At 47.0% G+C, this 19,900-nt stretch overlaps 1 protein-coding gene across 6 annotated transcripts in view; it reads right to left on the bottom strand.

Moving 5' to 3' along the window:
* KCNQ2 (potassium voltage-gated channel subfamily Q member 2) overlaps positions 1 to 18,474 on the bottom strand; it is a 178,862-nt gene extending 160,388 nt beyond the window's left edge. For 4 of the 6 annotated variants that reach the window (XM_053245598.1, XM_053245601.1, XM_053245600.1 and 1 more), the window contains exon 1: positions 17,720 to 18,472. In XM_053245598.1, the coding sequence (XP_053101573.1) occupies positions 17,720 to 18,012 (293 nt within the window). In that variant the 5' untranslated portion in view covers positions 18,013 to 18,472. Of the gene's footprint in view, positions 1 to 17,719 lie in introns of all 6 variants that reach the window. The other 2 variants (XM_053245603.1, XM_053245602.1) reach the window with 2 other exon arrangements.
* Between the last annotated feature and the right edge of the window lie 1,426 nt (positions 18,475 to 19,900).

Below are 19,900 nucleotides of genomic sequence, written 5' to 3'. Positions count from 1 at the left end.
TGAGATGCTGTTGGATGGACTAGCCAATTAGGGAATGGCAGAATTAACATGTTATGTTATGCACAAGTTATGCTCAACACACATACAGAACAGTGTACAGATCTGTTCACACAGACAGTTCTTATGTTGAACACACATACAGAAGCACACTTTCCTACCTGTCCCCTGCATTTGAGGGGGTCTGTACCCAGGTTCACTTTTAAATGAACACATGAACAGTCATCTACACAAACATGTGTCCATGTGTTCAAAGTCCTGAACATACAGAAAGTGTCAGTCTGCCCAGAGCTACTTAGGGGCAGCTCTTCCATGAGACAAGTGGAGGCAAAGGCCTTAGGTGATGAGTACTCTATGGGGCAGCAACTGTGGGTCTCACCCCCCACTGCAAGTATCACTCACCTCCCTGCACCACTGCTCAGTGTTCCCAGGTCTGGTCTAGGGATGTGCAAACTGGCTTGACGTTGAACGGGTTTGATGTCGAGCCAGTTCAATTTAGCGTTGAACCGAACCACCCCCCGTTCAGTCCGGCTCCAGACCAAACCCCAGCGGGGTTCATGAATTTTTTTTTTTTAATCTACCTTTTTTCCCCAAAGGGGAAGGTCCTCGAGGCGGGGGGGGGGTGTCCGCAAAGGATCCCCCTCCCCCCACTGGCCTCCATTCTCACACCCTCTGGCCTGTTCAGCCAGTTTTCCAGCCCATTCGGGCCTCCGTTTTTCGTCACGACAGCTATTTTGGATGCTGCCGCGCATGCACAAATGGCCTCTGTGTGGCCCTGGCATGATGCTGCCGCTGTCCCCCCCACCCCCTCAGCTTCTGAGCATGTGCAGTTTTGCCGCTGTCCCTGTCTCCAGCTGTCCCACGCTTTCCTTAGCAACAAATGTGGACAAACTTTGTGCTGGAAGGTAAAGCGCATCAGCAGCAAGATACAGGGACCATACACACTCTGCCAGCACTGCTCTCTGACCTGGACGGTGAGGCTAGGGAGGAGAGTGGGGCGGCACATCTGCGACTTGCCTCAAGCGATCCACGGAAACTACCCGCCATTGGGGCTAGTGTATAATGATGGAAGCTGGGGAGTCCACCATTCATATCCCTGTGGAAGCATTCCACTCCTGGGTACATTCGCCATCTCTCAGCCTGCCTACCCTACAGGCTTGTTGTGAGGATTGAAGGTGGAGGAAGAACCACATATGCTTCCATGTTCTTTGGAAGAGGGGTAAGACACAGGTAGTGTTTTATAGTGCAAGGGTCACACTAGGGCTGGAAGCTCACTGGGTGAGAGCTTTGGACCAATCTCTCTCTCTCTCTCTCTCTCTCTCTCTCTCTCTCTCTCTCAAAAGAACATAAGAACAGCCCTGCTGGATCAGGCCCAAGGCCCATCTAGTCCAGAATCCTGTTTCTGGCCCACAGTGGCCCACCAGATGGGTTAGGTGGCTAATAAATCAGTACCAACTACATATAAACATAGGAAGCTGCCATATACTGAGTCAGACCATTCATCTATCTAGCTCAGGATGGTCTTCACAGACTGGCAGCGGCTTCTCCAAGGTTGCAGGCAGGAATCTCTCTCAGCTCTATCTGGAGAAGCCAGGAAGGGAACCTGGAACCTTCTGCTCTTCCCAGAGCAGCTCCATCCCCTAAGGGGAATATCTTCCAGTGCTCACACATCAAGTCTCTCATTCATATGCAACCAGGGCAGACCCTGCTTAGCTAAGGGGACAGGTCATGCTTGCTGCCACAAGACCAGCAATCCTCTCGTCGTTCACACGACGAAAGTAGGATGGTGTGTGTGTGTGTGTGTGTGTGTGTATGTGTATGTGTAGCAGGAACCCACCAACCTTCCCCCAGATAATTAGAGCCTCTTCAGGGCTCCACCGCTTGTGTGCTCACGCAACTAGAATCAAGAAAGGAAACGGGGTCCACAGAATGGAAAAACAAGAACAATGAAAAGAAACCCGTGGACAAAAGAAATAATGAATACAATAAAGAATAATGTATATGATGTATATCATAACAAAATGAAAAACCAGCTATAAACACACATTATAGCACACAACCACATCGGTAACATACAGGTGAACATGGATAAACATAAGGCCATATGAAACTGCAAAATGCAGTAACAAAATACACAAAACCATATGTGCAGGTGTCCAAATGGAGTCCAAAATGTCCAACATAAGAACAACCCTGCTGGATCAGGCCCAAGAAGGCCCATCCAGTCCAGCATCCTGTTTCGCACAGTGGCCCACCAGATGCCTCTGAGAAGCCCATAGGCAAGAGCTGAGGGCATGCCCTCTCTCCTACTGAGGATTTTCCTGCAAATTTGAGATTAATAACATTCCTGCTGCCAAAAGGAATGCACCCTTGCAACCATGACCTCCCCCTTCAGCACTGCAAATGCTGACATAAAAGTAAAAGCACAACCTCATCAGGACTAGTGACTTATTTGTGGCAGAACTTCAAGCTATATAATTCCACATCGGCCAATAGTTGTTCCAGGCCAGGAACTGGCTCTGCTTCTTGCCGCTCATAAATACAAAATAAAATAAAACTTTTAACACATTTTAACTCAGCCAGCATTTGCTTATTGCCTTCCATCAAACAGCTTCCCATCAAAACATTTCTGCAAAAGGTGTGCATTATGTCTCATCAGGATGAGCCAAAAACAGCTAGTGAATACATGAAGCTGCTTCAGGGGCCTAGCAAGGTTGTCGTGGGCCCAGAGACAAGATTTTAAAATGCTCCCCCTCACTGAAGCTCAGCTCATGAAGTAAAGAAATCTTAAATGAGGCTGAATAGTGGTAACAAAAAGCACAGAAACATCATCCTAAATTATTTTTTGAAAAGGTTTTGTAAATTGTGGACGATGCAAATCATTGAATGGTACTAGAGAAACACATGCTCTTCTGGTCGCTCCAGGTCTTAACACTCACATCAATTTTGGAGGATGACTACAACTGATGGAAGCCCGGGCGGGTGTGCGGCTGGGGGAGTCAGCCATGTGACTTGCCTCTGCAACCCCCCCCCAAGGCAGTGGGCCCCCAGACAACTGTCTCCCCATGCCCTATTATAGTTACGTCCCTGAGCTGCTTTATACTGAGTCGGACCATGGGTCCATCCAGCTCAGCATTATCTACACTGACTGGTAGCAGCTCTCCATGGATTCAGGCAGGGGTCTTTCCCAGCCCTACCTGGAGGTCCAAAGGATAGAACCTGAGACCCTCTGCATGCCAAGCAGATGCTCTATTACTGACTTACAACCCCTCAGCAAAACTGACCTCAAGAGGTGGGGTTTGCATGGCTTCATAACATTTTACATCTCTAGATCTGGCTCAGTAGCTTCAGGAGTTCTGTTCTCCTAAGAAGCTCAGAGCAACTGCAGAGCATGCCCTCTCTCTTGCTGTTACTCTCCTGCAACTGGTATTCAGAGCCATCCTGCCTTTGAGGCTGGAGGTGGCCTATAGCCCTCCGAATAGTAGCCATTGATAGACTCTCCTCCATGAAGTTATCCAAACCCCTCTCAAAGCCATCCAAACTAGTAGCCAACACCACATCCTGTGGCAGAGAATTCCACAAGTTGATTATGTTAGTTAGTTATAAGTTTATTCGGTCATTGACCAGCAAACATTTACAATAAACCAGTACGTATTTTACAAATAATATAACAAAACTTGGCCATAACAGAAATAATATCAGTGTCCTCATTAATTAAAAGATAATTTAAATAAAATTCATCAGACCGGCCAGGCAAATTGTCTAACATAGGAGATAAAAGTCTTAAACAGGGTTCCCTATAAAAATCACAATAAAGAATAACGTGCGAGGTGGATTCCATAACCCCTTTGCCACATGGGGGTTGATTATGCGTTTTGTGAAAAAGTACTTCTGTTTGTTGGTCCTAAATTTCTTGGCAATCAGTTTAATGGGATGACTCCTGGTTCTAGTGTTGTGCATGAGAGAGAAGAATTTCTCTCTGTCCACTTTCTCTACACCATGCATGATTTTATAGACCTCTATCAAGTCTCCACACAGTCATCTTTTTTCTAAACTAAACAGCCCCAGGTGTTGTAGTCTTGCCTCATAAGAAAGGTGCTCTAGACCCCGATCATCTTGGTTGTCCTCTTCTGCACCTTTTCCAGGTCTACAATGTCCTTTTATAGATGTGGTGACCAGAATTGTACACAGTACTCCAGGAGTGGCCACACCATAGATTTGTATAAAGGCATTATAATATTAGCAGTTTTATTTTCAATCCCCTTCCTAATGATCCCTAGCATGGAATTGGCCTTTTTCATAGCTGCCACACATTGAATTGACACTTTCAACGAGCTGTCCACCACAACCCCAAGATCCCTCTCCTGGTCAGTCCTCAACAGCTCAGATCCCATCAGCGTATACTTGAAGTTGGGGGGTTTCGTCCCAATGTGCATCACTTTACACTTGCCAACATTGAACCGCATTTGCCATTTTGTCGCCCACTCACCCAGTTTGGAGAGATCTTTTTGAAGCTCCTCACAATCCATTTTGGATTTCACTACCCGAAAGAGTTTGGTGTCATCTGCAGATCTGGCCACCTTGCTGCTTACCCCTACTTCAAGATCACTTATGAATAAATTAAAAACCACCAGTCCCAGTACAGATCCCTGGGGATCCACTTCTTACTTCCCTCCATTGAGAAAACTCTCCATTTATCCCTACCCTCTGTTTCCTGTCCTTCATCCAGTTAACAATCCACACATGTACTCGTCCCCTTATCCCATGACTGCTAAGTTTTCTCAGGAGTCTTTGATGAGGAACTTTGTCAAAAGCTTTTTGGAAGTCCAGGTATGCTATGTCAACTGGATCACCTTGATCCACACACCTGTTGACACTGTCAAAGAACTCCAAAAGGTTCCTGAGGCAATATTTACCTTTGCAGAAGTCATGCTGGTTCTCTCCCAACAGGGCCTGTTGTTCTATGTGCTTTATAATTTTATCCTTGAGAATGCTTTCCATCAATTTGCCTGGAACGGACGTTAAGCTAACCAGCCTGTAATTTCCCAGATCTCCTCTGGATCCCTTTGTGAAAATCAGTGTCACATTGGCAACTTTCCAATCCTCCAGTACAGAGCCGGATTGCAGGGATAAGTTATATATTTTTGCAAGGAGATCAGCAATTTCACATTTTAGTTCTTTGAGGACTATTGAATGGATGCCTTCTGGCCCTGGCAATTTGCTAGCTTTCAATTTTTCCAGACAGTTTAGAACATCAACTCTTATCACTTCTATCCGACTCTGTTCTTTAGCCTCCATCCCCAAAAAGCCTGGTTCAGGAACAGGTATATGCTCAGTATCCTCTGCCGTGAAGACAGACACAAAGAACTTATTTAGCTTCTCTGCAACCTCCATATCCTCTTTAATAATCTCTTTCACTCCATCATTGTCTAACAGTCCAACCGTCTCCCTGGCAGGTTTCCTGCTTCTGATGTATTTAAAGAAGTTTTTGTTATTCCCCTTGATGCTTTTAGCTAAATGTGCCTCAAACTCTCTTTTCACCTCCCTTATTGTCACCTTGCTTTTCTTTTGCCAGAGTCTGTGTTCTTTTCTGTTCTCCTCATTTGGGCAGGCCTTTCGATTTCAGAAGGAAGTCTTCTTCCCTTTTATGGCTTCCTTGACGGTACCTGTTATCCGTGCTGGCATCCTCCTGGACTTAGTGGTACCTTTCCTCCTTTGGGGTATACATTTTAACTGGACTTTTAGTATTGTGGTTTTGAGTAAACTCCATGCATTCTGGAGTGAAGTGACTCTCCTGATTTTCCTTTCAGTTTTCGTTTCACCATACTCCTCATTTTGGAGAAGTTTCCTCTTCTGAAATGCAAAGTGTCTGTGTTAGACTTCTTTGGTGATTCTCTCCCCACATGTATGCTGAATTTGATCGCACTATGGTCACTGTTCCCTAAGGGGTCCCTGACACTGACATCACGGACCAGGTCCTGGATGCCACTCAGAATTAAATCCAAGGTCGCCTTCTCTCTGGCTGGTTCCAAGACCAACTGTTCTAGGACACAGTCATTCAGCGTATCTAGAAATCTGACTTCTTTGTCATTACCTGACTGTGAATTTACCCAGTCTATGTGTGGGTAATTGAAGTCACCCATTATTACTGCCCTGCCTCTCCTTGACGCCTCCCTGATTTCCTTCTGCAACTCCCAGTCACTGTCAGCATTTTGATCAGGAGGGCGACAGCATGTCCCCAGTAGCACATTTCCTTTCAGGCCTTGTATTGTCACCGACAGGGTTTCTGTGGAGGACTACGCTCCTCCTAGATTTTCAAGCTTGTTAGCACAAACTCCTGTGTGCTTTTTATGTGGCTCTGCTCTATCCCCTTCTTTTTTGTCTGAATATTTTACACCCTCACACCTTAAGGGATGGCATTTGTCGAACCAGATACTGCCCAGCTTCTGTCGGCTATTCCCCAGGCGTCATTTTAAAAGCTGTTCTGCAACCCTTTTGCTTTTAAGCACCAGCAGTCTAGTTCCATCTTGGTTCAAGTGCAGCCCGTCCTTTTTGTACAGGCATTGCTTGCCCCAAAATGTATCCCAGTGCCTAACAAATCTAAACCCCTCCTCCCGGCACCAAGGTCTCATCCACGCATTGAGACCCCTCAGTCTGTCTCACTGTACCTGCACATGGAACAGGTAGCATTTCTGAGAATGCTACCTTGAGGGCTCTGGACTCCAGTATGCTACCTATCAGCCTAAATTTGGCTTCCAGGACCTCCCGACTACATCTCCCCACATTGTTGTTGCCGACGTGCACCATGACAGCTGTCTCCTCCCCAGCGCTGCCGAACAGCCTATCTAGACACCACGTAATGTCCACAACCTTCACACAAGGCAGGCAAGTCACCGTGCTCTCAACACACAAGTCACTGCACACTTCTCTCCCCTTCCAGGCAGGGGCGGCACTACCATTGGGCAACAGTGTGCAGTGAAGACAAGCTGCTCCATGGGGCCATGGCAGCCAACCAACAGGTTCATGGCCAAATATCTCCTGCCTCCACAGTCACCTCCCTCCTTCCTTGGTGCTGGAAAAGAACCAGCGCACTTGGGGCCAAGCAAGCCACACACTGCTTGCCTCTGCAGCCACCCACTATACAGTCCAGGTTTCTCGGGTCTCTCTATAGTACACCAAAGTGTGTCACCGGTGCTGTACTGAGATTGGAGGCTAGGGATGCGTGAATTGGTTTGAATTCGAACCAGCTCAACATCGAACAGGCCCGGTTTGAGGGCTTGACATCAAGCCAGCCTCGAACCGAACCAGCCCCAGTTCAGCTCGAGGTTGAGCGGAAACCACCACCCCCCAGCTGGTTCGGGGGTTCTCCAGTCACACAGGGGTCCAATGAGCTTATGCGGCAGCCTCCAAAATGGCCACTGCAACTATACAGAGGCCTGAAACAGGCCAAAAACTGCCATTATGAGACCAAGGAGGCTGGCGGGGGAGGGGGGATCTCCAGAGACACCACACACACACACACACACACACACACACACCTGCAGCCACAGCAGCACCCCTGGAGGTGGTGAGTTTATACACACACACACACACACACACACACACTTATTTATTTATTTATTTTAAATGTCGGAACCCCAAAACCGGCTCAAATTTGAGCCAAACCGGCTGGTGTTTGGGGGTGTGCAAAACTGAACATGCCCAGTCCAGTTCGAGTCCAGTTCAGACTCAAACGGAACCGGGCAAACTGGTTTTGTGCACACCCGTATTGGAGACTAGCTTTGCAAGAGTACAGATTATGGATAACGGCAGTTAACTATTAGCATAGATTGAACAGTATGCCTTTGGGGTTTGGCCGCTCTTACTTTGAGTGATAATTTCCATTCTAGCTGGCGGAAATTCATTATCCAGGAACTACTTACCTATGATCTATCTCCAACCAATCTGTGTATGCTAAACAGGGAGAAGGCCAAATAACTGATTGTGCATCATTTTTTTAGATCTAGACCAGCAATTTAATTTGAGCTGAATTCTTAACTTTTATAGAACCCTAACCAAGACTGATGGGAGAGCAACGGCACTCTATCTTCACACTTTGACATCTCCGAATTATCGTTGGGCTTCCTCAAGGGCAAGATTCAATGCCCTTCCCTTGGTGCTTCTTGAGAGTAGACATAGTAAGAAATTGAATCAATAACACATGTGCTTTTATATTGTAGATTTTTATTCTGATATGCGACACAATTTGATTTTGCCCTTTTGATTGGAATTTCTGGGTCAATGATGATTTTTATGTAACATTACTTTTAGCAGACCGAAGGTATCAGGTCACCTATAACGTTGTACTCCCTAAGGGGAATCTCGACAAGGAGACACGCAGTCTCCTATTCAAATGCCAACCAGGGTGGACTCTGCATAGCAAAGGGGACAATTCATGCTTGCTACCACAAGAACAGCACTCCTAGCAGAGAAGGATCAATGGTCAGACTCATTTATATAACTTCATTCTAGTTGGATAGCATAAAAAGGTCAAGATGGTGCCGATGAAGGAGAGAGGTTTTTGTGGCTTCAAAAACATGCCTACTCCCAGGGAGATACCAGTTCCCGGAAGGAATGTCAGTCTTCAGGTCTCACCACTGGTTGTATGCTCTCGGCATTCCTAGGCAACAATATCTGCCTCGAGTTAGTTAAGCTCAGGTCTTATCAGCTGTATGTAACAAACACTAGCTGGCATCAGAATTAAGATGGAGATAACAAATCGTAGTCTGGAAACTTCAGTTAGTTCAGAATGCGGCAGCCAGATTGGTCTATGGGGCAACCCGGAGAGACCATATGATGCCTGTCTTGAAACAGTTACACTGGCTGCCGATATGTTTCCAGGCAAAATACAAAGTGCTGGTTATTACCTTTAAACCAGGGTTTCTCAACGTGTGGGTCCCCAGATGTTATTGGACTTCAACTTCCATAATCCCCAGCCCCAGTGGTCTTTGGTTAGGCTTAGTGAAGTCCAATTAAATCTGGGGACCCACACGTTGAGAAACCCTGCTTTAAACCCTTAACGGCTTGGGTCCGAGATATCTTAGAGAGCGCCTTCTTCTGCATGATCCTCACCACACATTAAGGTCATCTGAGGAGGTCCGTCTCCAGTTGCCACCAGTTCGTCTGGTGGCGACGCAGAAGCGGGCCTTCTCTGTAGCTGCTCCTGGGCTGTGGAATGCACTCCCGGCAGAAATCCGTAATTTGAGATCATGACTGTCCTTCAGGAGAGCTCTTAAAACACTATCTGTTTGGCCTGGCCTTCCAGGGTTTTTTAATGATTGACAAACTGTATTAAATTGTTTTGAATTGCTGCCCGGTTTTTCTAGGGTTTTTTAGCTGTTTGAATTTATTCTGTTTCTATAGTTTAATTTTAACTGTTAACTTGTTTTAATTGTTTTTACTGTGCTGTAAACTGCCCTGAGCCATTTTGGAAGGGCGGTATATAAAGCAAATAAAATAAAATAAAATAAAATAAAAGTCAACTCCAGTAAAGGTGAGGGCGGACTCTGATCCCTGCTAAGAGATGACACCATGCTTCAATCAAGAAAGAGGCATTTTGCTGAAATATGTGAAAGCATCTGAAATAAAATAATCAACACCTAACTGACCACTTTCCCAATCCCTAACTTATTGCTGGGTATGATTCACAGTGGCTGTAAATAACAAGCTGCCATATTCCGGCAGTAAAAAAGATGCAGACTAGTAACTGTGAAGTGGAAAACTGAATCCTATTAACTCACTCTGGGCTGGTTGACATGCTATGGCTATTGCATGTAACAGGCAAACTTTATTTTATTATGCATATTTACATTCAAATGCTGTTCTTCCTCCAAGGAGCCCAGAGCGGTGTACTTGGTTATGTTAATCCTCACAACAAACCTGTGAGGTAGGTTAGGCTGAGAGATAAGTGACCAGCCCAGAGCCACCCAGTGGGTTTCATGGCTAGGTCTTCCCGGTCCAAGCCCAACACAAAATACCCACTACACCACCCTAGTTCATTCTGTAATGAAGTTCTTGGGGATGAAGCTGAAGTTCAGTGGTAGAACGTCTGCTTAGCATGCAGGAGGTGCTAAATTCAATCCCTGGCAGAATCTCCAGGTACAGCTGGGAAAAACTCATGCCTGAAATGTTGGAGAAGTTGCTGCCAAAGTTGAGCAAGATGAACCAGTTGTATATGGCAACTTCCTATGTTGTTCTTGCTGTGTGATGCAATGCTTGTATTCAGAAAACGTCATGAAGTTTGTGCTATTTTCTACACAAAAATGTAAATCAAGATGTTCATAGGATAAAAAGGCAAAGCTGGAAGAGTGGGTATTTGTTCACATTTTCATTGCATCAAAATACAATCTCCCTGCACTTTTGCTATTGGCGAGGGCTGAAGCATAAGGGACTAAAATGTTAACCCAAAGGTTTTCAAACATGGGTCCCAAAATGTTTGTTTATTTTTATTTATTATTCATTTTTATACCACCTTTCATAATGCATTGCAAGGCAGTTTACAGAAGTTAAAATACAATAAAATTCCATAGAAGTTACATTTAAAACCTTAAAATCAAACATTAGAACCATAAAATGCCAAGAAACAATTAGAAACAAATGCAAGAAGGCTGAGAAACCTGGATCCTCTAGGAAGTAAAGGCCTGAGTAAATTTAAAAAAGTATTTAGTTGTAGTTTTTAAAAGCCGGCACACTTGTCATAGAGCGAATGTTACTGGGAGAGCATTCCTGAGCCTAGGGGCAACAACAGAGAAGGCCCTGTCCCTTGTGCATGACAATCTAACCTTGTGATCACATCAACTGAGATAGGCCCATGGTTGTCATGGCAGCCATGAAGTCCTGAGCCGCTCCTGCTAGGGGGGCCTCAGCGTGGACATTGAAGTCCCCCAAGACAATAAGCCTAGGGAAACCCAACTCCACCTCTAAGACCACCCCCGCCAGCTCAGGAAGGGAGACTGAGGTGCAGAGGGATGATCAGTACACCAAAAGAATCCCTATCCTATCTCGTAGGCCCACCCTCAGGGACAAACACTCAAAATTCTGATATTGCCTAACCGGGCATCTGGAAAGGGGAATGGACTCATGATCGATGACCGCAACTCCTCCTCCCCGAACCTCAAGGCAGGGCTGCTGTAGGATCTTGAAACCTGGAGGGCAGAGCTGGGATCTTGGTCACACATACCAGGTCAGCATGCTCACCCACAATTAAATCATGGTTGAGAGACATTTTCGCATTTAGGAACATAGGAAATTGCCAAATACTGAGTCGGACTACTGGTCTATCTAGCTCAGTACTGTCTTCACAGACTGGCAGCGGCTTCTCCAAGGTTGCAGGCAGGAATGTCTCTCAGCCCTTTCTTGGAGAAGCCAGGGAGGGAACTGACCTGGCATTCAACAGAAGGACCCTAATCCTTGAGGGAGTGTTCCCAGAACTCCCTGGTGCAGAAGGATTGAGAGAAGAGCCAGAAAAAGGAATAGGCCTCAGTTGCCTAGACCGGTTTCCCAGGTAACAGCCTGTTATTTTGATTTTAAAACAGCAATTCTACCCTTCTCAGCTCTTGATAACCATTTCCTACCAACAGCAGGCAGCCACCATACTTGTTTCACTGCATCATGGGTGAGGTTTTCCCCCATCCCTCCTTAGCCCTATGAACTAGTATCCATCCTGCCTCCCAAACTCAATGGTCTAGTACACGGATTCTCAACGTTGGGTCCCCAGATATTATTGGACTTCAGCTCCCATAATCCCCAGCTCCAGTGGCCTTTGGTTGGGGATTATGGGAGTTGAAGTCCAATAACATCTGGGGACCCAACATTGAGAATCCCTGGTCTAGTTCAGACATCTCATTCTCTGTCCAACAGACCATGGCTGATTGGACTGGGAATGTGTCATCCACCCATACACTTCCTCTTCCCTCCGTTCCTTCTCCCCTCGCACATCTGTGTAGACAATAAATTCATATTCTACTTTAAGGATATTCACACGACTGGAGGTGGGGCAGGCAAGTAGATGGGGGCAAGGCTACAAAAACTTACCTGCCCCCAGACAATCACTGGATGTTGGTGGGAGCATGGGCGTAGCTATAATTGAACGAAAGTGTTCAAAGAACACGGGCCCCCAGCTCCTGAAGGCCCTCCAGCTCCATCCCTCCCTATTTTCTTCATTGTCTCCCTCACTCAGGGGGGCCGCCCGAGAGAGGGATGAACACAGGCCCCCTCTCCCCTAGCTACGCCCCTGGGTAGGAGCATGGACTGCACTCCCACATGAGCCACGCTGCTCTTGGCAGTGCGGATCTTTGGAGGCCAAGAATACAAACCCTGGCCTCCAGGAATCCCATAATACACTGCTCAATGAGTGTGATGTATTGGGGATTCCCCCAGGAGACGGGTGCTCTAGGCACCCATCTCTGTATCTGCTCAGGCTGCAAGCAGCCCGAGTGTTCACAAAGACCCCAGGGTTAAGCGTGCTCTCGCACACTTAACCTCGGCTAAAGGCCAGGGTAAAAAGCAGAATTTGGAGGGAGGTCAGCACTGGGAGCGCTGAAAGATGCCAGGAACGCTGACCCAACATTGCACATGAGCTACCTAACCCAGGTTAGGCTGCCCTAGCGCAGGCTAGGCTGCTCATGTGAATAGCCTTTTCATTTTGTTTTCCAGGAAAACACAGAAATGTAAGTGGGGAATTAATATAACTAATATTTATTTTCTGATTAAATCTGAACTTACTTTACTATTTTAAGGACATAAAATGCATTACTAATGAGTTAGCACATACAATTGTACCCTGGAGACTCAATGGAGTCTCCAAGGTACAATTGTATGTGCTAACTCATATTATGTGCTAACTCATATTAGTATGTGCTAACTCATATTAATGATTAAAGTATTGTTAACATCATCCAGAAACAGAAGGAAAATACAAAAAACTGCAACACCTGTTTGCTAATAGCAGGCTACGTGTATCCACCATGGGCAATGGTCCCTCTTTCAAGTTCTTGCCTACTCTGGGAAAAAAATTAGTATGTCTCCAGCCTAACAAAGTACAATGTTAAAGACTTTAATTAAATCTGAAAACTGAGTAAAACTTTGTAATAACACTGAGCTCTTCAGCAGTATAATCATCGCAGTAAGTGTTCTAGTAACCATGGACACAATTGGCCACGAAAAAGCTCATATCATGCCACTGAAACAATAAATAGTATATCCTTGAAAGTGCTGTCATCTCAAGTCTCTTTCTCTAACCAGAACCTGTTCCCGAAAGATACATTGCTTCCGATGCTGAACGTTCATTTTTAACTCCAGCGGCTTCAGAGAACTGAAGGTCTGCTTGGATCGAAGAAGCCTGTCTCACTCTTTCACATGTTCGTTCAAAAATGATGTATATATTTGCAGACACGATCCGTTTCTTTCACATGCTGCAGCAGATGGAGGAATCCAAAGCAAGCAAAAGCATTTGAGACCTGTGCTTACCTACAATATGTACGGGTTGTAATTGCCCAGCACTGAGCATAGACTATCCTGCATAGTTATTACAAAGCATTTTAAAGAGTAAAGGCAGCTAACACAATAGTTAAAAACCCTGCCTTAAGAAACAAATTCATTTGGCATTTTAAAGAGGGAGTTTTCCCCCACAAAAAATAAATTCTCACCAGGGAGGACAGGAAAGTGTCAGGAAATCGCCACCACCTCCCCCAATTTTTCTAGGCTTCTGCCCATCAGGTTTTCATATCTCTAGATTCAAATCAGTGATCCATCCATCCAGCCCATATTGTCTATTCTGATGATAACAGCAGTTCTATTCTCACGCATGGTTTTTTCCTCCAGTCCTGCTTACCAGTGATCCTTTCCACTGAAAGGACTGAATCTAGCACCTTCTACATGCAAAACAGGTCTTCCCCCAATGAGCTACAGCTCCCTCCAACATGTAAGCAAACCATATCAATAAATGACTGCATTTAAGCCCCAGCAACAGCCAGATCCTATGACTTGCTGTGCAAAGCCAAAAATGAAACGGAGGGTCAAGGACAAAGGTTTTTGCAGAACAGTCACATTGCTTGGAGAGCAGCAAGTCTCCCAAAGTAAAACACAAGAACACACACAAGAGAGTATAGCGCAAGCGCAAAACAATTCACATCAGTAGAACCAAGGACTCCACTTGCACAGTCCAATTTTATTACTGCAAAACAGTAGGACTGCCATTCTGGTAAAGAAGCCTGCAATTAATAATACAATCGACAAGTCAGAAAAGCACTGAAGCCTTTTGCAGCAGCTAAAGTCAAATGACAAGGTAATACACCATCAGGAAAGACCAAAAGGCATGACAAGTCCAGGAAGAACAGGAACGTCTTGGCCTAGGCCCTAAAAGAAAGCAACGAAGGCATCTCGGGACCTGCCTAGAGAGGAAAACCTGCATGTGGGGCACCACAGCCAGAGAAGTCCTTGCCTCAATAGCCCCCCTCCTCAGCTCCAGGCGTGCCTGAAGAAGAACATCCGCTTATATGTACTGAAGAAATTTAATCCCCTGCCTATCAAGCCATAGACAATAGAAGGAATACATGGAAAGAATGCAACAACATCAGATATGAAAACAAAGCAACAGACATAGAACCATAGCAATTCGGCATAAAGATATCCTTAAAACAGTCCTTGGATGAATCTGGCTTTTTTCCCCCCCCTGGGTTCTCTGTTTCTTTTTGGAATAACAGCCTCTTTGGGATCACTTAATGAGAAATCTCTTTGGAGCACTCCAATCTGAAAAATGGCAATGCCCCAAAATGGTTTTGGATGCCATTGCTACACAAAAGACCAATAAGACCCCAGTCAGCAGATCTTTGGTGCCGTATTAAAACCAAAACAGAAAAGGGGGGGGGGAGAGAGAGAAAGGCTGCACATTAACAAAATATCTCTCACCCATATCTCCTAGATGTCAATATCACTCTATTGGAATAATGGGAATTCCAGATGGAAGCAGCTATGGTCAAAATTGAGATAACCCCTTTCTCTTTGTTATAAACACAGACATACAAATGCACATGAAATTAGGAACTCATTTATTTATGGTCAATGACCAAATAATGCACATGCAATTGTATGGTTCCAACTGAGCAATCTGTGCAACCTTTAAAAGCAGCACCAGATTGTCAACATCAGCCTTTTGTCCCCTCCATTTCCCTCTCTGCTCCTGCTGCAAAAGCCTCCAACTCTCTAGTCCGTATTTCTTCCTAGAGTCATCTCTCAAGCATCTGCAGTGTGAGCAAAAGACAGCAGGCAACAGAGATCTCTTGGATCAAGTCCACACGCCAGGCACCAAAGGGGGAGGGGGAAGAGAGAGATGTTGAATGCTTGCAATCTAAAAGCAGGAGGCGGGGGCAGGAGAATGAGAATTAGAAAGCCATTGACTTGGAGCTTGAGGGGGTCTGTGTGCTGTTCAACATGCAGTATTGCTACCGTGATTCCGAGAAAGGCTAAAGCAAAGCAACGAGAAATGCTGATCTATGTATTCCATCTGAGCCACTACAGAACAGCATCTCCTCTATGCACAAGCATCTGCTGTACATTACAAGCCATATCCTTTTACAAACAGGCCAAGGGATAAGGGAGCCCTGTTAAAGGAGGGGGAGGGGGAGAGAGGCATTTTCTTAGTGCTGGATAGGGAAGAAAGAGACACTGTGCTCCAGCAGATATACTCATGGACAAAAACTTGGGTTCGAATCCTGTGACTTCCTAGACCCAGTGTATTACAAGGTACAATCTCTGACTGTACAAGGTACAATCTCAGGTACAGTTTCCCCTGTCTGTAAACTGAGGCAGTTGTGACCAATGGCAGGATGAACATGTAAAGCATCACATGCATCAAAAGTGCTGCATCAGTGATCTTCAAGAGAAGCACAAATGCAAGGGGGGAATGCAACATGCCAAGTTATTGTCTTTCTTATCTTATTCCTCCAACTGCTTGCAAAGACAACCACCCAGTCTCAGAGACCTCAGATAGACCAATACTGACAGCCAGGAGCTGTCATTTTTGCTGGGGATGATGGAGGGAAGATAAAGACATGAACAAAGCAAAGAAGCTTTTAAATCAGGGCTGCCCAACTTCAGCAGATGTTAAACTGCAACTCTCATCATCCCTGACTATTGGCCATTGTGGCTGGGGGGGGGGGGAGTTGTAGTCCAAAAACTGCTAGAAGGCCAAAGTTGTGCAGCCCTGTTTCAGGTGAGATTAGGATTCCCATACGGGTCTACCTAGCTCCGTTTTCTGTCTCCAACAGTGGCCAAATGAATGGAAGTCTTCTTCAGAGAGGTTCACAAAAGAGGAGGTTAGCAAGCTCCATCCTCTGATTTTTACTTCTGCCACCTGCACCTCATTTTAACTACCAGAATGAACAGTCACAAACTGACTTGCAACCAAATCGTCTGCCCGTTTACTAAGAAATACTGCCCCTTCAATCAACTGGAACTCACTCCTAAATGCACACAGCAATGCACACAGTTCGGAGGGTCAATTTTTATCGACTTAAATTGCTTTGCTGTCAACACAATCCAGTGCATGTTTACTCTGAAGTAAGTCCCACTATGTTAGTAGAACCTACCCCCACCCCCACCCCCACCCTGTAAGTGAGCAGAGGACTGCAGGCTGAATACTGTGACCATCACAAAATACTGAGGCAATGAGTTCTAAGGATTATTTATGCTTTGGGTTTCTTTAGGATTTGCTGCTAATCACTCTTAACAGATAACTCTGTTCTTTTGTGTGAGGGTGGGTCAGTTTTTGTTCATTCTAGATGGAGATGGGGAAGTTCCTCCCACCACGACACCAAATTGCTTTGTACTTCATAACCCATTTTTTCTCCTTCTACCTCTGGAAGGTTTTCTAATCAAGGCACACATCTCCCTTTTGTGAGAATGTTAGAACCTAGGCCAACTGGTCAAGTTTCAGAAAAACCAATGTATTAGGCATGCTAACTGGCCCCCACAAGGAGAAAAGGGGGTGTCCAAATGAAAAACTGCCTATTCAACAGTTTTGCCACTCACAGATGGGCTCTGTGCCAAGGCTGCCCTTCTAAGAGCAGGACAGAAGAGCAGCGGGTTTGGATGCAAGAGAGAAATATGGTGGGGAGACCAGCAGAGAAGTGTTGACAAGGGGATGGGTGGAGGGGAATCGTTACAATGGACTGGAGCGGTCTCTCTCCAGCAAGCCTGGACGGTGTGAATGTTTGCAGAGGAGGATGGAAAGAAGAGAGAGAAAGAGAGGAGACAGAACAGAAGGAATGGATGGTGTGGGGGGGCGTGCTTCTGGAAGAGAGCGAGTGCAGGAGAAAGGCTGAGCGCTGCGCACCGCGTGAGCAAGAGACGGATGGAGACCATGAATGAGGACGGTGATGGGGGGGGAGGGGTCACCTGGAGAGTTACCGGGAAGAATGGATGCCCCTGGAAGGAAGGAAGGAAGGAAGGAAGGAAGGATGGATGCGGTGCCTTTCGAAAGAAGAGTGGCTGAGCATGAAGCCAACAGAAAGCGAGGCAATGGCAGGAATTCGCCGCCGCTCTGACAAGGTGCGCCCGGGAAGAGCGTGCCGGCGCAGGCTGGAGGAGGCCGGCGAAGTCTGAATCGCAGCCGGAGGGAAGCTGCCCCCGCCATCCGTTCCGATCCCCCTGCCCGCCCGCCGGCGGCTCCCTCCCGGCTACTCACACGTAAGCGTGGTAGATGAACGCCCAGCCGCGGGGTCTCTCGAGCACGTTGTAGAGGAAATTCTGGAGCTTGCGGTAGAAGGCGTTCCTCTTGGGCGGCTTGCCGGAGACGGCCGAGCGGGGCTTGCTGAGGATGGAGCCGCGCTTGCTGCCGCCCTCGGAGCCGGCGATGAGCAGCGCCCCGTCGCGGGTGGAGTCCGGCGCGCCGGCATCCAGCCCGACGAAGCCCACCTTCAGCTTCTTCTCGCCCGACGCGCCCGGGTACACGCCTCCGTTGCGCGACTTCTGCACCATCCTGCTGCTGCTGCTGCCGTCGTGCCGGCGACCGGGGAGGGGGGAGCCGATCTGGGTCTCAGAGGGGTTGCAAGGGGCGCAGGGGCGGGCGAGGGCGCTGCCCTGGGCCGGAGAGAGGCGTCGGCATGGCAGGTGAGGCGCCGGGGAAGCAAGCAAGCAAGGAAGGAAGGAGGCGCCCCTACGGCTGCAGCGAGGAGGAGACGCGGAGAGAAGGCAGGCGCAGGGGCGCAAGAGCCGAGCGAGCGAGCGGGGCTCCTCCTGCGAGGTGTTCAGCCCCCTCTCCGCCCGCTGTTGGCGCAGCTCCGCCCGGTCGCCGTCAGCCGCATCCCCTCGCTCTCTCCCTTAACCCTTCCCTCGCCTCCTCGGGGTTGCCTTGCCAATCTGGCGAAGGGAAAACGCAAGCACTGGTCCCTGCTCAGCCCCCACCCGACCCGAGGGAGCTTCATTCATCCCTCTTCCTCTAGAAGCGCTTTTCCATTTAGGACACGACAAAGAGTCCCTTTCCGGATTGACCCCCTCCCGTTTCTAATTTTTAAGCGCGCCTCTGAGCATGTGCAGAGCGCCCTGGTGGCTTTTCCACCGCAGATACGACAAAGAGTCCCTCCCGGATTTTTCCCCCTCCCTTTTTAACTTTTAAAGGTGAATCTGAGTAACGCGCAGAACGCCGTGGTAGCTTTTCCATTCCACACCTGACGAAGAGGCCCTCCGGCATATGCTTTTTCTGACTTTTTAATCTTCAAACGCGCCACTGTGCAGAGCGCCCTAGCAGCTTCGCCCTGCGAGACAAGATGAAAAGGCTCTCCTGGAATATTTTGCCTTCCTCTTAATTCTTAAACGCACCCCTAAGCGTGTGCAGAGCGCCCTGGTGGCTTTCCTATCGTAGCCACGACGAGGAGGCCTTTCTGGAACGTGTTTTCCCTCCCTTTTACGTTTTAGCGCCCTGGTTTGGAACCCGCTGCCCGGCCCGACCGCATTTGTATGAAGTGGAAGTCCCAAGGGGGGCTCCTCTCCCCAAAAAGTGCACCGCGGGCAAGGTGGCAGGTTTAGGATTAGCGAGCAGGGCTTCATCCGAGACACTGGTTTTTGTTTTAAGAAAGTAAGCGTTGCGCCTCTGCAAACTCATAATATATGTGTACGCAGGCAGGCAGCGTGCTCCTCCCAAGAGAACAGCTGCTTTCTGCAGCACTGGCTGCCAGTGGAAAACCTTTCCAGAACCCACTGGATTAGAAGAGGAAAGAAAGCCACAGAAAGGATCCCAACCAATCAAAACCAGGCTCTGCCATCATCATCGTTATAACTTTTAAATCCTTATTGAAGCTGTTTCTTTCCTCCAAGCATTTGCCCTTTAATTTAAGTTTGTTTTTAAATCCCGGATGCTGTTCTTGCCTTGTACACTGCCCGGAGTCTGTGGATTGGGCAATATATTAAATCTTTAATTAAATAAATAAATAAGTTAAATAACACGGAGCCTAAAAGCCCTGGCAGGCACCCAGCACAGACACCAGAACTGGGCATAGCAAGCAGAATGATCTACAAGGGTAACAAGCAAAGCAGAAGACTGCACAAACTGGACCAGATGATAGATTTGGCTTAGGCAACACTTAAGAACAGGGCCTTTTTAAGACTCCTGAGAGGCCTCAGAGCAGAATGCTTATTTGAGCGTGCCCCCCCACCCCACCCCTCTCTCTCTCTCTCTCTCTCTCTCTCTCTCTCTCTCTCTCTCTCTATATATATATATATATATATGCATAGTTTGAAAAAATAGATCTGCATATGTCCTTTTAAAAACACCTCTATACTGACTTCAGAATTAACACAACAGTATGTTAAGATTTTGCTACTGAAGGAAGAACAATACACTGCTGGTTTCACTGTTGGGAGAATGGGT

Source organism: Hemicordylus capensis, chromosome 4 (genome assembly GCF_027244095.1).
Source record: "Hemicordylus capensis ecotype Gifberg chromosome 4, rHemCap1.1.pri, whole genome shotgun sequence".
In the NCBI taxonomy this organism is placed as follows: domain Eukaryota; kingdom Metazoa; phylum Chordata; class Lepidosauria; order Squamata; family Cordylidae; genus Hemicordylus; species Hemicordylus capensis.
This window is presented reverse-complemented; position numbering and strand designations above follow the sequence as displayed.